This window comes from Carcharodon carcharias, chromosome 22, assembly GCF_017639515.1.
Source record: "Carcharodon carcharias isolate sCarCar2 chromosome 22, sCarCar2.pri, whole genome shotgun sequence".
In the NCBI taxonomy this organism is placed as follows: Eukaryota; Metazoa; Chordata; class Chondrichthyes; order Lamniformes; family Lamnidae; genus Carcharodon; species Carcharodon carcharias.
The window spans coordinates 36796358-36814487 of NC_054488.1; the positions used below are offsets into that span (position 1 = coordinate 36796358).

Sequence of the window (18130 nt, forward strand, 5' to 3'; positions counted from 1 at the left end):
ATTCATACGTTAGCTATAGTGCAAAGGGCACTTCTTCCCCTGTGAGCCATTAAGGAAGAATATATGGCCGCCTTGAAACGCTTTACTCTTAAATATCGGTGAATGGTAATGTATTCAAGTGAAGAAATAAAGTTGCTTCCTTCTTTACTTGAAAAATATTCTGCAATAAAGAGAGGATGTGGGTTACATAAATTGAAGGAATTTTTAATTAAGAGTCTCCAGGAGAGTGTGAGAAATTCAAGCATTGTTAGACAGATTTTCAGCAGCAAGCTGCAATATCTCAGTGCCAAATCAGCATATCACCATTGCTATATAATGGTCCAAATATTCCTTACTTTCTCTTAATTATAATAAAGACTGATATTTAAAAGATTTGTAGCATATCCTTGCATACTAACTCACCAATAAATATTCAGGTGGTTGTAATAAAGTTGCATAATGTCAGCTAAAAGTCAAAGAACATAAGGCAAGCACATTTAATTTAAGAAAATCTAATTCATTCTGTTTGGCACCTCAGCCATTATGTATCTGTCTGATGGCGTTAGGAAGAAATGATGTGACGGAGCTCGCTGCCTGGAGTACTGATGTGAAAAGAGTTCATTATATTTCACTCAAACATCCAGGACCATAATTGAGAACTCCCTATTTCAGGATATGCTTCAATTATTGAGAAATGTCTGAAGCAGACATGGGGAAAAATCTTAATTGCACTGAGCAAATTCATTCACATATTGCAATGGGATGCTTATATATGTGGTGCAAGCTTTAAGTTAGGAAATTAATTACACACTATTGTATTATTAAACGTAGTCAATGTAAATATATTATTCATCTCATTGTTTTATCTGTAATATATTATTTTATGCTCATTAGGTTGAACCTTATCTTCCATATGAATTTACTTGTGAAGGGATGCTGGAGCGTGTCCATGCTTACATCCAACATCAGGTCTGTCAATCAAGTTTTCTCTCTCTCCTCACAGGTCATGCTGTATTATGTCAGGTATCAGTCTGCCTATAGCACTGTAAGTGGCATTGTTTTCAACCTACAAGCAATCCAATATTTGATGGTGTGAAGACATTATCCACAAAAATAAAACACTTATCATCCACAAAATGCTTTACCTTATGCCTTGAACTAGAAATTAGAAAGGAAGGAGTATTTTTACAAGCATTCCCCTTTGTTAGTGTTCCAAATATCCCCAGAAATTGCTGGAACACATAGCATATTACATAAGAGTACAATAATCTCATCACTAAGTTGAGGTGTTCTATTTGTTCAGTAGCCTTCAAGAAAAAGCAAGTACACGTAAGTGTACTTATATTATCCTCACCATTACTTACTTGCTTTATCGGCACACCTTAATTCTCTCCCACTCCCACCCACACACTTCCTTTCAGAAAGGACACAGGTGCCAATTGCACCTCTGTTGCAGGCCTCTGAGAATGCACTTCTTAATATGGCTGCTTAGGGGTGCATGCATGTGATCTGGGCTTGCAGTCAACCACAGCTTCTTCTCTACGGGGCAACTCTTGGGTGCACAATGATGTTTCATTTTTATCATTTGTCTTAAAAAGAATGTCAAGTGAAATTTGATGAGCATATTATTTTCCATAAAATGGGGGAGAATGTTGAATGAAAGGTTCTCTCCCCAGTTTGCCTTTCCCTTTAATTTCTGCTCATATGTCGCACAGCCCAAGGGAAATAAAACTGTGTGGCATTCTTCAAAGTTAAACTGGTCAGTTTCAGGGAAATGACCTGATACTCCTGTTTGCTGGAAGCTTATCTTTTAGCCTTTACTTTCCTATTGTAAATTTAGATAGAGTTTGCACAAAATGGATATTTATGTTCTAAATAACTTCTCCAAACAAGGTTCCACTGTTTTACTTAACACGGAGCAAAATGTCTTCTGTGATATCTGTGACCTACCTCTATATTTGGATTCAGCACAGATGCTTTGTTCAATGCATTAAAAAATGGCAGAAGCATCAGAAAGTGTTAGAATGCCTAGAGCTAAAAATCTGGCAGACTGCATTTCCCAGATGACAAGTTTTTCCTTGGAATACAGCACCACCTTGCTTTGGATTTGGCAAATAGCATTGATAAGAGTGGCATCTGTCTAGTGTAAGCAGATGAGTAACCTGCAACTTTCTGAAGTTATTACTGGATCCAGCCATTCCAAATTTGAATCTACTTCTAGAAGCACTACTCAGGCTGATCTGCAATAAATGTTACAAGCGTTGAAACATACATCACATTGGACAGGTCATGAGTTTTATACTGATTGTATATGTTCAATTCCAGTGAAAATTCAATAAATTTAATTTTAAAAGCATTGCAGGGAAATATAAAGTGATAGGCGAAGTAAGTTGTGAAAAGTTACCTACTCCCTGAAATCAATAAGAATGGTAAACCTGATTAACAACAATCACAACAGCAACAATTTGCATTCATATAAGCAGCTTTAATGTAGTGAAGTGTCCCAAGGTCCTTCACAGAACTGTTATCACACAGAATTTAAAACCAAGCCAGAAATGGAGTTAAATTGCAACAAATTATTAAAAGCTTGGTCTATTTTGTAGGTTTAGGGACAATACTGGATAGACAATGCTATAAGAGGCCATAGAACCAGAGGAGCGAGAGATCTTGGAGGGTTGTAGTGTTGGATGAGGTTACAGAAGTGGGAAGGGAGGGATTTGAAAACAATGATGAGAATTTTTTTTTGAAAGCCTCGCAGGCTGGGAGGTAATGTAAACCAGGAGCAGAGGTGATGGTTGAAAAAAAGGAACAAGCCAGCATTTATTGCCCATTCCTAACTGCACATGAGAAGGTGGTAGTGAGCTGCCTTCTTAAACCACTTCAGTCCATATGGTGAGGTTAGGGAAGGAGTTCCAGGATTTTGACCCAGGAATAATGAAGGAACAGAGATCCAGTTCCAAATCAGGATGGTGTGTGTCTTGGAAGGGAACTTGTAGGCTTGTTCCTATGGTCTACTGCCATTGTCCTTCTAGGCCATAGAGATTGCGGGTTTGGGAGCTGCTGTCGAAGATACCTTGGAGAGTTGCTGCAGTGCATTTTGCTCACTGCAGCTACACTGCACAGGTGCTGTAGAGAATGAATGCTTAGGTGGTGGATGGGATGCCGACAAGTGGTTGCTTTGTCCTGAATAGTGTTGAGCTTCTTAAGTGTTATTGGACCTGCACTCAACCAGGCAAGTGGAGAACATTCCATCACACTCCTAAGTTGTGTCCTGTAGATGGTGGAAAGTCTTTGGACAGTCAGAAGGTGTCATTCACCCCAGAATACCCAGCATCTGGCCTTCTCTTGTAGCCACAGTATTTACGTGGTTAGTCCAGTTCACTTTCTGGTCAATAGTGATACCCCAGGATGGTGGGGATTCAACAATGGTAATCCCATTTAATGTCAAGGATTGTCTCTTCTTGGAGATTATTATTGCCTAGCAATTGTGTGACATGAATGTTACTTGCCATTTATCAGCCCAAGCTTGGATGTTGTTCAGGTGTTGCTGCATGCAAGCAAAAACTACTTCATTATCTGAGGAATTGTGAATGGCAGTGAATATTGTATATTCATCAGCAAACATCCCCACTTCTGACCTTATGCTGAAGGAAAGGTCATTGATAAAGCAGTTGAGGATTTTGCCTAAGACATTGCCTTGAGGAACTCCTGCACTGCTGCCCTGGGACTGAGATTATTGGCCTCTATTAACAAAACCATCTTCCTTTTCCTCCGTTTCTGGTGATAGACTGTCCACCAATATTCATTACAAGCCCACTGACTCCCACAGCTACCTCGACTACAGGTCCTCATGCTCTGCTTCCTGTAAGGACTCCATCCCATTTCCTCAGTACCTTCACCTCCGTCGCATCAGTTCCAATGATGCCACTTTCCAACATGTCTTCCTTCCTCCTTAACCAAGGTTTCCCACCCACTGGGGTTGACAGGGCCCTCAATCATGTCCGACCCATCTCCCGCGCCTCTGCCCTCACACCTTCCTGTCCCTCCCAGAACCATGATAGGTTCGCTCATGTCCTCACTTTTCACCCCACCAGCCTCCTCATTCAAATGATTATCCTCCACCATTTCCGCCAGCTCCAGCATGATGCCACCACCAAACACATCTTCCCCTCACCCCCCCATCAGCATTCCATAGGGATCATTCCCTCCGGGACGCTCAGGTCCAGTCCTCCATCACCCCCAACGCTTCATCCCCTTCCCATGGCAGCTTCCTATGCAACTGCAGAAGGTGTAACACCTGCCTCTTTACCTCCTCCCTCCTTGCTGTCCAAGGGCCCAAACATTCCTTTCAGGTGAAGCAGCACTTCAATTGCACCTCCTTCAACTTTGTCTCCTGCATTAGCTGTTCCCAATGCAGTGTCCTCTACAATGAGGAGACCAAACGCAGACTGGGTGATCGCTTTGCAGAAACATCTTTGGTCTGTCCGCAAGCATGACCCAGACCTTCCTGTTGCTTGCCATTTCAACACACCATCCTGCTCTCATGCCCACATGTCCGTCCTTGGCCTGCTGCAATGTTCCAGTGAAGCCCAACGTAAACTGGAGGAACAAAAACAGAATTACCTGGAAAAACTCAGCAGGTCTGGCAGCATCGGCGGAGAAGAAAAGAGTTGACGTTTCGAGTCCTCATGACCCTTCGACAGAACTTGAGTTCGAGTCCAGGAAAGAGCTGAAATATAAGCTGGTTTAAGGTGTGTGTGTGGGGGGCGGAGAGATAGAGAGACAGAGAGGTGGAGGGGGTTGGTGTGGTTGTAGCGACAAACAAGCAGTGATAGAAGCAGATCATCAAAAGATGTCAACAACAATAGTACAATAGAACACATAGGTGTTAAAGTTAAAGTTGGTGATATTATCTAAACGAATGTGCTAATTAAGAATGGATGGTAGGGCACTCAAGGTATAGCTCTAGTGGGTTTTTTTTTATTTTATATAATGGAAATAGGTGGGAAAAGGAAAATCTTTATAATTTATTGGGAAAAAAAAGAAGGGGGAAACAGAAAGGGGGTGGGGATGGGGGAGGGGACTCACGACCTAAAGTTGTTGAATTCAATATTCAGTCCGGAAGGCTGTAAAGTCCCTAGTCGGAAGATGAGGTGTTGTTCCTCCAGTTTGCGTTGGGCTTCACTGGAACAATGCAGCAAGCCAAGGACAGACATGTGGGCAAGAGAGCAGGGTGGAGTGTTAAAATGGCAAGCGACAGGGAGGTTTGGGTCATTCTTGCGGACAGACCGCAGGTGTTCTGCAAAGCGGTCGCCCAGTTTACGTTTGGTCTCTCCAATGTAGAGGAGACCACATTGGGAGCAACGAATGCAGTAGACTAAGTTGGGGGAAATGCAAGTGAAATGCTGCTTCACTTGAAAGGAGTGTTTGGGTCCTTGGACGGTGAGGAGAGAGGAAGTGAAGGGGCAGGTGTTGCATCTTTTGCGTGGGCAAGGGGTTGTGCCATAGGAGGGGGTTGAGGAGTAGGGGGTGATGGAGGAGTGGACCAGGGTGTCCCGGAGGGAGCGATCCCTACGGAATGCCGATAAGGGGGGTGAAGGGAAGATGTGTTTGGTAGTGGCATCATGCGGGAGTTGGCGGAAATGGCGGAGGATGATCCTTTGAATGCGGAGGCTGGTGGGGTGATAAGTGAGGACAAGGGGGACCCTATCATGTTTCTGGGAGGGAGGAGAAGGAGTGAGGGCGGATGCGCGGGAGATGGGCCGGACACGGTTGAGGGCCCTGTCAACGACCGTGGGTGGAAAACCTCGGTTAAGGAAGAAGGAGGACATGTCAGAGGAACTGTTTTTGAATGTAGCATCATCGGAACAGATGCGACGGAGGCGAAGGAACTGAGAGAATGGGATGGAGTCCTTACAGGAAGTGGGGTGTGAGGAGCTGTAGTCGAGATAGCTGTGGGTGTCGGTGGGTTTGGAATGGATATTGGTGGACAGTCTATCACCAGAGATTGAGACAGAGAGGTCAAGGAAGGGAAGGGAAGTGTCAGAGATGGACCACGTGAAAATGATGGAGGGGTGGAGATTGGAAGCAAAATTAATAAATTTTTCCAAGTCCTGACGAGAGCATGAAGCAGCACCAAAGTAATCATCGATGTACCGGAGAAAGAGTTGTGGAAGGGGGCCGGAGTAGGACTGCAACAAGGAATGTTCCACATACCCCATAAAGAGACAGGCATAGCTGGGGCCTGTCTCTTTATGGGGTATGTGGAACATTCCTTGTTGCAGTCCTACTCCGGCCCCCTTCCACAACTCTTTCTCCGGTACATCGATGATTACTTTGGTGCTGCTTCATGCTCTCGTCAGGACTTGGAAAAATTTATTAATTTTGCTTCCAATCTCCACCCCTCCATCATTTTCACGTGGTCCATCTCTGACACTTCCCTTCCCTTCCTTGACCTCTCTGTCTCAATCTCTGGTGATAGACTGTCCACCAATATCCATTACAAACCCACCGACACCCACAGCTATCTCGACTACAGCTCCTCACACCCCACTTCCTGTAAGGACTCCATCCCATTCTCTCAGTTCCTTCGCCTCCGTCGCATCTGTTCCGATGATGCTACATTCAAAAACAGTTCCTCTGACATGTCCTCCTTCTTCCTTAACCGAGGTTTTCCACCCACGGTCGTTGACAGGGCCCTCAACCGTGTCCGGCCCATCTCCCGCGCATCCGCCCTCACTCCTTCTCCTCCCTCCCAGAAACATGATAGGGTCCCCCTTGTCCTCACTTATCACCCCACCAGCCTCCGCATTCAAAGGATCATCCTCCGCCATTTCTGCCAACTCCAGCATGATGCCACTACCAAACACATCTTCCCTTCACCCCCCTTATCGGCATTCCGTAGGGATCGCTCCCTCCGGGACACCCTGGTCCACTCCTCCATCACCCCCTACTCCTCAACCCCCTCCTATGGCACAACCCCTTGCCCACGCAAAAGATGCAACACCTGCCCCTTCACTTCCTCTCTCCTCACCGTCCAAGGACCCAAACACTCCTTTCAAGTGAAGCAGCATTTCACTTGCATTTCCCCCAACTTAGTCTACTGCATTCGTTGCTCCCAATGTGGTCTCCTCTACATTGGAGAGACCAAACGTAAACTGGGCGACCGCTTTGCAGAACACCTGCGGTCTGTCCGCAAGAATGACCCAAACCTCCCTGTCGCTTGCCATTTTAACACTCCACCCTGCTCTCTTGCCCACATGTCTGTCCTTGGCTTGCTGCATTGTTCCAGTGAAGCCCAACGCAAACTGGAGGAACAACACCTCATCTTCCGACTAGGGACTTTACAGCCTTCCGGACTGAATATTGAATTCAACAACTTTAGGTCGTGAGTCCCCTCCCCCATCCCCACCCCCTTTCTGTTTCCCCCTTCTTTTTTTTCCCAATAAATTATAAAGATTTTCCTTTTCCCACCTATTTCCATTATATAAAATAAAAAATAAAAAAAAACCCACTAGAGCTATACCTTGAGTGCCCTACCATCCATTCTTAATTAGCACATTCGTTTAGATAATATCACCAACTTTAACTTTAACACCTATGTGTTCTATTGTACTATTGTTGTTGACATCTTTTGATGATCTGCTTCTATCACTGCTTGTTTGTCGCTACAACCACACCAACCCCCTCCACCTCTCTGTCTCTCTATCTCTCCGCCCCCCACACACACACCTTAAGCCAGCTTATATTTCAGCTCTTTCCTGGACTCGAACTCAAGTTCTGTCGAAGGGTCATGAGGACTCGAAACGTCAACTCTTTTCTTCTCCGCCGATGCTGCCAGACCTGCTGAGTTTTTCCAGGTAATTCTGTTTTTGTTTTGGATTTCCAGCATCCGCAGTTTTTTTGTTTTTATTTTTGTAAACTGGAGGAACATCACCTCATCTTCCAGTTAGGCACTTTACAGCCTTCCGGACTAAACATTGAGTTCAACAACTTCAGACCATGAACTCTCTCTTCTACCTACACCCCTTTTTTATCCCATTTTTCAAAATTCGTTTTTATTTTTTATCCACTTATTTTTATTTTTATTCATTTTTATTTTCATTCATTTATTCATTGTTTTGTCCCCTTTTTTATGCCCCCTTCCCATCCCTTTTTCAATCCCTTTTTCCCCCCACCCCACACCCTCAAGGGTCATCTGTTACTTGTTCATGTTGTTCTTTCACAGAGTGCTTACCCTTAGTCCTGCTATTATCACATTCTGCTTTCTTACCTTAATGCCACTTAATGCCCTTTCTTAGCCCATATCACAACTATTAACAATCCCTTTGTCCTATTGTTCGTGACATCTTTGTCAATCTCTCCTTAGCCCCCACCTAGCACTGGCCTTCAACCAGTTTCACCTGCTCCACCCCTATTAAACAGTATAAATTTCATCACATTTCTACTTCTCTGTAGCTCTGAAGAAGGGTCGTACAAACTCGAAATGTCAATTCTGTTTCAGTCTCCACAGATGCTGTCAGACCTGTTGAGTTTTTCCAGCATTTTCTGTTTTTGTTTCAGATTTCCAGCATGGGCATTATTTTGCTTTCATCTTTCTTTGTGCTAGATGTGACTCCTGCCAGCTGGAGTGCTTTCCCCCTGATTCCCATTGACTCTAATTTTGCTAGGCCAACTTAATGCCATGCTCAGTCAAATGCTGCCTTGATGTCAAGGGCAGTCACGCTCACTTCACCCCTAGAACTCAGCTCTTTTGTCCATATTTGGACCATGGCTGTAATCAGGCCTGGAGCCAAATGGTCCTGGCAGAACGCAAACTGAGCATCAGTGAGCAGGTTATTTGATGATCAAGTGCCACATGATAGTGCTGTCGACAACCACTTCCATCAAATAGAAGTAAAATATTGTGGATGCTGGAGATCTGAAATAAAAACAGAAAGTGCTGAAGAAACTCAGCAGGTCCAGCAGCATCTGTGGAGAGAGAAACAGAGTTAACGTTTTGAGTCGAATATGACTCTTCTTTGAAACTTTCTGTTTTTATACCACCTCCATCACTTTGCTGATGATTGAGAGCAGAAGGGTCGAAGAAGACAGTTTGTAGAGGAGAAGAGAAACTGAATTATTTTTGCATTCCGGGATGATCCAGGAATAGTTTTGGTAGAGGAGACGAGGGTTCAATAGAACTTTCTATGTGATCCCATTCTGGCGAGAAATGACTAAACCAGTTCAAGCCTGCCTCTCTTGGATTTAAGGGAACAGAGATGTGGGCCATATCAACAACCAGCGTGGGAGGAAGTAAAGGCTTTAATGAGAATAAGGGCACCAAAGGTGGAGAATGGAGGTGGAAAGTGCATATCAGTAACTGCAAAAATGTCACGGTGAATGGAGGGCCGAAAAGCTAGGCAGTTGGGAATTTGAAAATGCAGTTGTAAATTGAGATTGGGAGGGTGATATGAGAGAACATTGATACAAGGAAGTGATCAGAGATGGCCAGAGATGACATGATGGGAGTAGAGAGGAGTATGACTAGACAAGTTTAAATGAAGGGAGAGATTAAGGGAGATTAGGATCCCAGTCAACTCAGCAAAGAACATGATGAGTTGACACAGAGATTGAAGTCGCTGAGGATGCAAAGTCACTAGTGCAGAGGCTGAGGGTGAAAATTACTGAGGATATTTCAGTATTTTGGAAATTTGGCATGGTACTTGGGAAGAAGGATTTTAAATGAAAGGCAAGAGGGGTGAAACAAGGTGAGATGCTCAAAGGAGAAAATTTCAAAGAATCAGGGGGTCAGACCAAAGTGTTACTTGGTGATATGAGCCAGATGGCAGGGTAAATGATGGAAGTAGAGGCTTTAATGGGAATAAGGGCACCAAAGGTGGAGAGTGGAGGTGGAGAGTGCATATCAGTAACTGCAAAAATATCACGGTGAATGGAAGGCTGAAAAGCTAGGTAGTTGGGAATTTGAAAATGCAGTGGTAAAGTGAGATTGAGAAGGTGATATGAGAGAACATTGGTACAAGGAAGTGATCAGAGATGGCCAGATGAAGGGTCAATTGGACTCGAAACATCAACTGTATCCCTCTCCGCAGATGCTGTTAGACCTGCTGAGTTTTTCCAGGTAGTTTTGTTTTTGTTGTAAGTGATGGAAGGTATAGCCAGGAGGGGAGGCTTCATTAAATGGGAAGGTGTCATCACAAATCAACCCAGGTTTCAATATAAACACCCACAATAAGCTCATGGAGGGCAAGGGCTTCTTCACTAGAGAATTGACATTCTGGAAGAAGAAGGTTGGCGAGAGATTTCTAGCAGAGACCTCAGAGCCTGCACTATTGGGAAGACTGAGTGGGACAGGAAGGAGATTGGCAAGTTTAACCCCCCAGCAGGCAAACTACATGGGCAGAAGCTCAGTGAGCAAGTAGGATGGGACACTTAGGTACTTTAGCTCATAAGGATGCAACAACAAATGCCTCATTGGACCCTGTGGCAGGAGAATAGAAGGGTAAAGGAGTGCTGAAGTGTTGGGATAGGAATTTGGGAGGGAGGAGTACCAAAGAGGAGAAAAATGATAGGATCCATGAGGAGAGGGGAGAAGAGTCTAGGAAAGTTAAAGAGAAAAGAAGAAAGGAGAAATAGAAGTGATTGGCTCAGGATTTGGGTTGGCTGTCAAAACGCAAGCTCAAGTAGACACAGGAAAATCAAGTTATATAGGTGTGATTGGGATAAATATGTCCTGGTATTAAATGGAAAGCAGAGAGGAGACAATAAGAGGGAGACCAGAGTTAAAGCCACAGGTCCCACAGTGGGATAAAGTTGATGTTGGAAGGGTGCAGACAGCTTGGAGCATCGTTGAGTTGAAGTTCAGATTCGGAGTACAAGTGAGCCCAGAAGCTATTTGAAAGGTTCAGTACTGGAGGAGGCACTGCTGATTTAGCATCAATTATTGTGGTTATGATTTAAAGAGCAACCTACAAAGGAATTTAAAATAGTACACATGATAGGACTTTATAATGCAGTCGCTTCAATGTTTATATTATCTTGTGTTTTTTATAATGTGACACACAGCTTCCTTCCTTTTCCATGATGAGATGTGTTTTCAGACCTCAGGCTCCCTCCTCACCAATGTGAAGTTTTAAAGCAGTGTTTGATAATTACATTTTATCCCCCAGTTTAGTTTCCTACTGAAAGGTACCTAACTATGAAAACATTTGTACCAATGCCATCTTTTTCTTCTTTCTTGTAACAGGACCTCTGTGACACAGTATTTCTGTCATGGCCTCAAAATAATGTGAGGCATTTCGCACCCTCACCTAATACAACAAGCCTATTCATGTTTCCTCAAAATGTCACTGGGCTTTCCTGGTCTCCAAATGCCACCAAGCTGCTCACTTGGCCTCCCATTAGCTCAATGCAATTACATGTATCAACAACTGCACAATCTTGTACAGATGCCTGTCAAGAGCATGGACTTGTCTGTGAACCAACATTCTTCCAGGTTGTCAACAATAAGGCCATCTTTGAACAGTAAGATTGTTTTTCCTTTTCCATTCATTAAGTCTGAGGTTTTGAATATTTCTAGTACATAAGATTAGGAATGTGCTGCGCTGAAAAACATCATCACAGTTCTTTTGATAACTATATAGGATTACTATTTTAAGAGAAAATAAAAGTAAATCAAAAATACGAAGAGATGGTCATTTTTTTTTCCTATATTTGTCTATTTAGGTTTTATCTGCTATGGTGGTAAGAGAGATTGACCCAGGCTTGATTTGCAGTGTGGGCTGAGTTAGTTAGTTGCAGGAAAAGTAATGTTTCAGGTGCTACATTAGCTCTGATGCCCTGGGGCAGAGAGCAGGAGAGTGTACCAGGCTCCTATGCTTGCTCACTTTTCAGTTGTTCTTGCTGGCAAGTATGATACTCTCTGCTATCTGCACTCACTGTCCAGCTCTCATTGATTTGAGTAAAGTATGAAAGGGCTGCTGTTGCCCATAGAACTGTATCCAGCAAGAGTCTGCATCTTCCACAGAAGAGGGGGAGGAAATTGACTTTGCAATCAACAAATATACGGGCATTAACAGTGTGGCTTTTTGGAGAGAAATGTATAAGTATTTGAAAAATGTTGAGGATTTTCAGTGCTTGGAGTGTTAAAAGCTTGAGTGGCTGTAGAACTAAATATATTAAGAAAAAACGACTTGCATTTATATAGGGCTTTTCATAACCACTGACCATCTCAAAGCACTTTACAGCTGAAAGGTTGTCACTGTTGTAATGTAGGGAAACCAGCTGCCAATTTGTGCACAGCAAACTCCCACATCAGTTATGACCAAATAATCTGCTTTTTTTCTGTGATGTTGATTGAGGGACAAATATTAGCCAGGATACCTGGGATAACTCTCCTGCTCTTCTTTAAAAGAGTGGTATGGGAACATTTACGTCCACCTAAGCAGGCAGATGGGGCCTCAGTTTTGCATCTCATCTAAAAGACAGCACCCCTGACAGTGCAGCATTCCTTTGGTACCACACTGGATTGTTAGCCTTGGTTTCATGTTCAAATTCTGGAGTGGAACTTGAACCCGGAGCCTTGTGACTCAGTGCTATAAAACGGCCCAGCTGACACGTTAGACTAAACAAAAAATTGGATACAGTGTCTGGATCAAGTTACTAAAGGTAGATGAGAAGTGACCAATGGACTAGGGGCTGAGTACTAGAACTGAGCTGGGTCGGTAGTACAATGGCAGATGCTTGGCACACTGGCCAACACAGGGAATATTGCTAGCATGAGGACCTAAGGTAAAATCTTACCAGAAAGTCTGAAAATCAGAATAGCATAGATTGGACTATCACCAGATTCATACAGTAAATTTAGAAGTAAGAGTGCATTAAGATTGCAGATATTTATAAGTGTAAAGAATTAATTATGCAGCGTTTAGTAGATTTCAATATGTTAATGACTATTTTTTATCATATCTAACTTGTTAGTCCCAACACAAGCCAATGTTTAATGATTGAAATCATTTTCAAAATCTTTGTTTTGGTGGGTACTACTCTGTTTTATTGGCAATGCCTACGCCTTTCAGATGCCCGTTATTGATCATGAGATGGGAAATTGAGTATTTTTCCATTTCATGTATTAACAGTGACATTAGTTAAAATGTTATTTCTTCATGAAATAGATTTTTTAAATCCCACCACGGCAGCTGGCAAAATTTCAATTCAATTAACAAAAATTTGGAATTGTAAAGCTAGTCTCAGTATCGGTGACCATGAAACCATTGTTGAATGTCGTAAAAACCCATCTGGTTCACTAATGGCCTTTAGAGAAGGAAATCTGTCATCCTTACCTGGTCTGGCCTACACGTGATTCCAGACCCACAGCAATGTGGTTGACTCTTACTGGTCCTCTGAAATGGTGTGGCAAGCCACACGGCTCAAGGACAATAAGTGATGGGCAACAAATGCTGGCCTTGCTAGCAACGCCCACATCCCGTGAAAGAATAAATTTTTAAAAATGAATTATCAGAACCAATTTCAAAACCCTTGAATTTGAAGATTTTTTTTTGCTTTGAACTCAATAGATTCAAGTTTGTCTGCGACAGTATTGAGTCTGAAGCTAACCATCTCTATCCAGCCTTTGAGGAAATCGCTCAGGACTGTTACCTTCAGAAGCAAGCCCTGCTGTTCAGCTGCGCAGGCCATCACCCAAAATACAGACGGCTCTGTCCCTGCAGGGACTTTCGCAAGGAACAAGTGGCACTCTGTAAAGGGTGTTTGTGAGCTTTCAAGCTGTTTAAGCATGAAGACTGGGAATAAAATAAATTCAATTATCCTGATTATGTAAAGGTCCGTCAGCACTTCCACCCACATCCACGTGATGGACACATTTCTCTACCTTCAAGAGAATTGACAAAACTGAGGAAAATCTCCAGGAATATTCCCACACAGGTTACTTTGTTGTAATAAAAGATGAAGCGAACTTTAACAGGCAATACCCAAGCTGTAAACTATTTTAAGTTTATTTAAGTGTTTGCCTTTGTTGCATGCAAAATGAGAAGTCCATGTGAACTTGTTTTTAACTTAATTTTACCTTCATTTTAAATAATCGTCGTCAATAATCCAGAATAGATATTTGTATCAAGGTCAAAAATTCTAGAATTCATCCATGGATCCTTTTATCTAAGGATTGAGACTGTAAATTAGGGGATCCTTTCTATTCCAACTTTTGTTATATTTGTTAAATGCACAATGTAATGAGACCAATGGAAGCATTTTATTTTTTTAGATTTCGTGCAAAAATGCACCTGTATTCCTCAAGGATTCAGTTAATCTAAATTTACTTTCTGCTTTGCACATATCTTTAGTTAGGGCAAATGATTTGATGCAGCAAACACATCTTACAAATTCCATTATTTATGAAGTTCAGAGGATTTGTTGCACAATTGCTGCACTTTTACATAAAAAGTCCTGGAAGCAGTGAAAATGCCAGTTTCTGAATAAACCTGAATGGCAACAAAATACTTTGCACAATCAATCGCTTGTTCTAACAATACTTAGGTGGAAAAATGTTTGACGAAAGTGATCAAAATTGATAGTTTAAATGAGCTAACTACAACTTTGTCTGTATCGTCGTTTCACTAAGAATTCCACTGAAAATATTCATAAATATGAAATAAATATGATAAAAGCTCATTGATGGGCAAATATTTATCACCTATATATTCAAAATGCATAAATGCTCTTGCTGAGTGTATGTCATTTATATGTATGGCCCATGAAAATAATATCTTTGTATCAGATTGTGAAGTAGCTTGTTGTACTGAGGTGAAAATCTCTGTGATCTTAAAATTCTGCTGTTGAATAATACATAAGAATGGTCATCTGAAGTTCCTAACTCTGTTATCTCGGTAACAGTGGTAACCCATTTGCCTCAACTAAAATAGCAGACTGAGGTATTTCTAAGCGCTCGTATCTATTAGCCCCCAACACAATTTCAAGGACTGTGATTTTGATAGTTTTTCTCATGGGGGAAACTCGTTGATGGGAATTACAATATTTAATGTCACTAATGTTCCTAATCTAATTAGCAGGTAGTAAAGTTAATTTTTATGGAAGTATTTTATTTAAAGAGAACACAAGGTGAGCAAATGTTTGATTTGAAAAATTGCATTGTTCCATTATCATACACAGTGTATGAAACATTGCTTTTCATATTAGCTCACTGGACAACGAATGAGCATTTTGTAAATCACAATGCCGTGCTCCTGAAATATTGCTCCCACTTTGGAGAGGTGGGATGAAATCCAACTCAAAGAAAATAAATATGTGTACAGCAGAGCCCACTCAATGTAAATTCTGCAACTGGCAGATAAGGGTAGCTCAAATTGGAACATCATAATACAGAAGTTCTAAACTAGCCTGAAGGAGGATGGGCCTGCTTCGATTAAGGTGCAGAGTTTTGTCACTGAACTTCACTATATTGTGATATGCTTGGTGCTGCCACTACACCAAGCACTAGCATATGATATATTTTAAAGCACTTACACCCCTTTCTACAATGAAAATTTTTAAGTCCATCATAATCAATTTTTCCTCAAATACCGTCTAAAGGTGAAGATAAGAAGACATAGATTTAACATTTAATATGTTAAATGACCTTGAAGCAGAAATAAGATAAATAGAACATTAAACTATATTAAATTAGTAGCGAGGAGGAGAGAATTGCCACCTCAAACAGGTAGACACTTTACTTCAATATTCACTGAGGTTATATCAGGCCTTTGCACCAATTTTTCAACCACTTTTCTTCAGGATTTTTTCCTTGATAATTTTCCCCTCTTAGCACTTAAATCCTCAAGATCATTTGTGTCAATTGATGTCAATTATTCATTTTTCCACCAACTACCAGCATCAATGATTTTCACAATGGGCATCTCTCTATCCAATGTGCCTGGAAGAGGCAGGCCTATGGAGGGATGCCAGGCTATTATGCTACATAAATTTGCTCTTTAGATCTCTTCAAATGGGTCTACAATCTGAGCAACATACTATACAGTCTTGGTATAATTGTACTCCAAGTGCACCATTTTAATATTAAAAAGTTTAGTATTAGTATAGCTTCTGGCTCTTTAGCAGGCAATAATCTGATTAAATGCTGGAGAGAAACACTATCACAATGGAGAAAATTCTATTGATTATTCCCCAAGATCTTTCATTTTTGGAATTTGTTGCCTTCAACTAAAATTAATGTTTATTAACCTTTTGTAAAAGCTTTTAAAATGTTAATGTCTTATTTTTAAAATAGTAGACAAATGGGTCCTACAAACATATACTTCATAGAATCTATCCCAGGTCAACAAGCCCTGCAGTCCAGCTGCTTTATGCTGGTGTTTATATTTCATACAGGTCTCTTATCCCGTTTCCTCCCACATTGCCCCCATATTCTTCAAATTCCTTTTCCCTTGTGCATGGATCAAGCCTTTAAATATCTTAATCCTATCTAGTTCATCCATTCCATGTGGCAGCAACTACTACATTCTCATTAGTCTCTGTGTAGAGAAATTTCTCCTACATAACGTTATTTTATTGGTTTGTGGTTATATTTATGCCTCTTGCTGTGGATTGGCCTACGAGTGGAAACAGAGGCCGGAATTTTCTGGCCCCCTTGGTGTCAGATGTCATGGCGGGCGGTGGGAGGGGGTGCAATATGACAAGAAGGCCAAAAATTGATTTCATGCCATTATGAAACCAGTTTGCGATCATCCGTTCCACCTGTCAATGGCAGGCACCTAATTTCAATACTTTAGCGTTTTATTATAAGCCTGGCTCGCTGGAATAATCCCCCCACATCAAGTTTACTGCCCACATTGGCGTGACTTCAGAACAGCGTGTTTCACAACTGCCTTTAAAAAGTGTGCACCTGGCAACCTGAACTTCGAGGAGAACTCAGAGGTGAGTGCGCACAACTTTACACAGCACTCGTGAGCATCACCCATAGGACATCAAGGAAGAGGTGCTGCACATTCACGGAGGGCACAGGGAAGTTGCTTTTTCCCAGCTGGTTTACAATGTGGTGCTGGGGCAAAGGCTCCAGTGTCTGCCACACCGGTGGGGGTGGAGGGTCAGGGCAAGGCAGCACAGACTGAAGGAAGTATTCAAGCACATTCCAGGTGGGGAGAGGTGGTGGTGAGGGAAACAGCCATGCACTTGGAAAACCCTTGTCAAAAGTGAATATTCTTCTACAGCTGAGACCACTCAGCTGCAGCTCCATTGACATGCTTGGAGTCAGGCCTCTGAAGCTATTCTGCCCAGTCAAGCAACGCAAAAGCAAGAAAATGCCACCTAATGCTCCAGACGTTTTCGCCCCTCGAAGACAGACTGCAAATTAATGTACATTTTAGGGGGCAGCAGAGCAATTGGCTAACTGGGCAAGTTGTAGAATCCCCTTGTGAAAGGCCATGGTGCAGTCACTGGCGCAGGTGCTCACTGCCCCTTGCAATGTCCTTTTTAAGGATTGGGCCAGCGTCCATCATGGTTCAACCCAACAGCACAGCCTTGCAGTGCGGGTTAGGAGAATGCCTGTGCCTGAGCTGAGAGCACAGCATAAAGTCCAGTGGCTGAAGCTGCTGCCAATCGGTCAAGTGGGTGGGGTTTCGGACAGCCAATGAGCGCACTACACACTGGTCATCCAAGTGGTGCCCAGCACACTCCTGCATACATGAAGGGGCCTTCAGACTTAACCAAGAGAGGTTCTTAGGACACGTTTGTTATCCCACACATCTCTCTCTTTGATTCTTCAGGAAGAGAACATCAAGATCATGGAACCTGGTGACCAAAAATGTATCTTACAGGTCTGCGCATGATTCCCAGGAAGCATCCATGATTCTTGCATCCTTAACAGGTCTCAGATCTCTGGCATCTTCCTGGGTCCAGAGAGGCTGCAGGGTTGGCTCCTCAGGGACAAGGACTATCCACAGAGGATGTGGCTGGTGATGCTCATATGGCAGCCTCAGACTGCAGCAGAGCAACAGTACAACCAGGCTCACACTGCAACCTGGACTTTGGTGGAGCAAACAATAGCCATTTTGAAAATGAGGTTCTGGTGCCTTGACATGTCTGGTGGAGCACTGCAATACAGTCCACAAAGGATGTTGTGCAA

At 42.6% G+C, this 18130-nt stretch overlaps 1 protein-coding gene across 1 annotated transcript in view; it reads left to right on the plus strand.

Moving 5' to 3' along the window:
* Positions 1-13777, plus strand: part of LOC121293660 (alpha-1,6-mannosylglycoprotein 6-beta-N-acetylglucosaminyltransferase B-like) — a 1251241-nt gene extending 1237464 nt beyond the window's left edge. The window contains exons 25-27 of the mRNA XM_041216828.1: positions 874-948; positions 11225-11502; positions 13554-13777. Coding sequence (XP_041072762.1) covers positions 874-948; positions 11225-11502; positions 13554-13752 — 552 coding nt within the window. The 3' untranslated portion in view covers positions 13753-13777. The remainder of the gene's footprint in view (positions 1-873; positions 949-11224; positions 11503-13553) is intronic.
* Positions 13778-18130: the final 4353 nt, after the last annotated feature.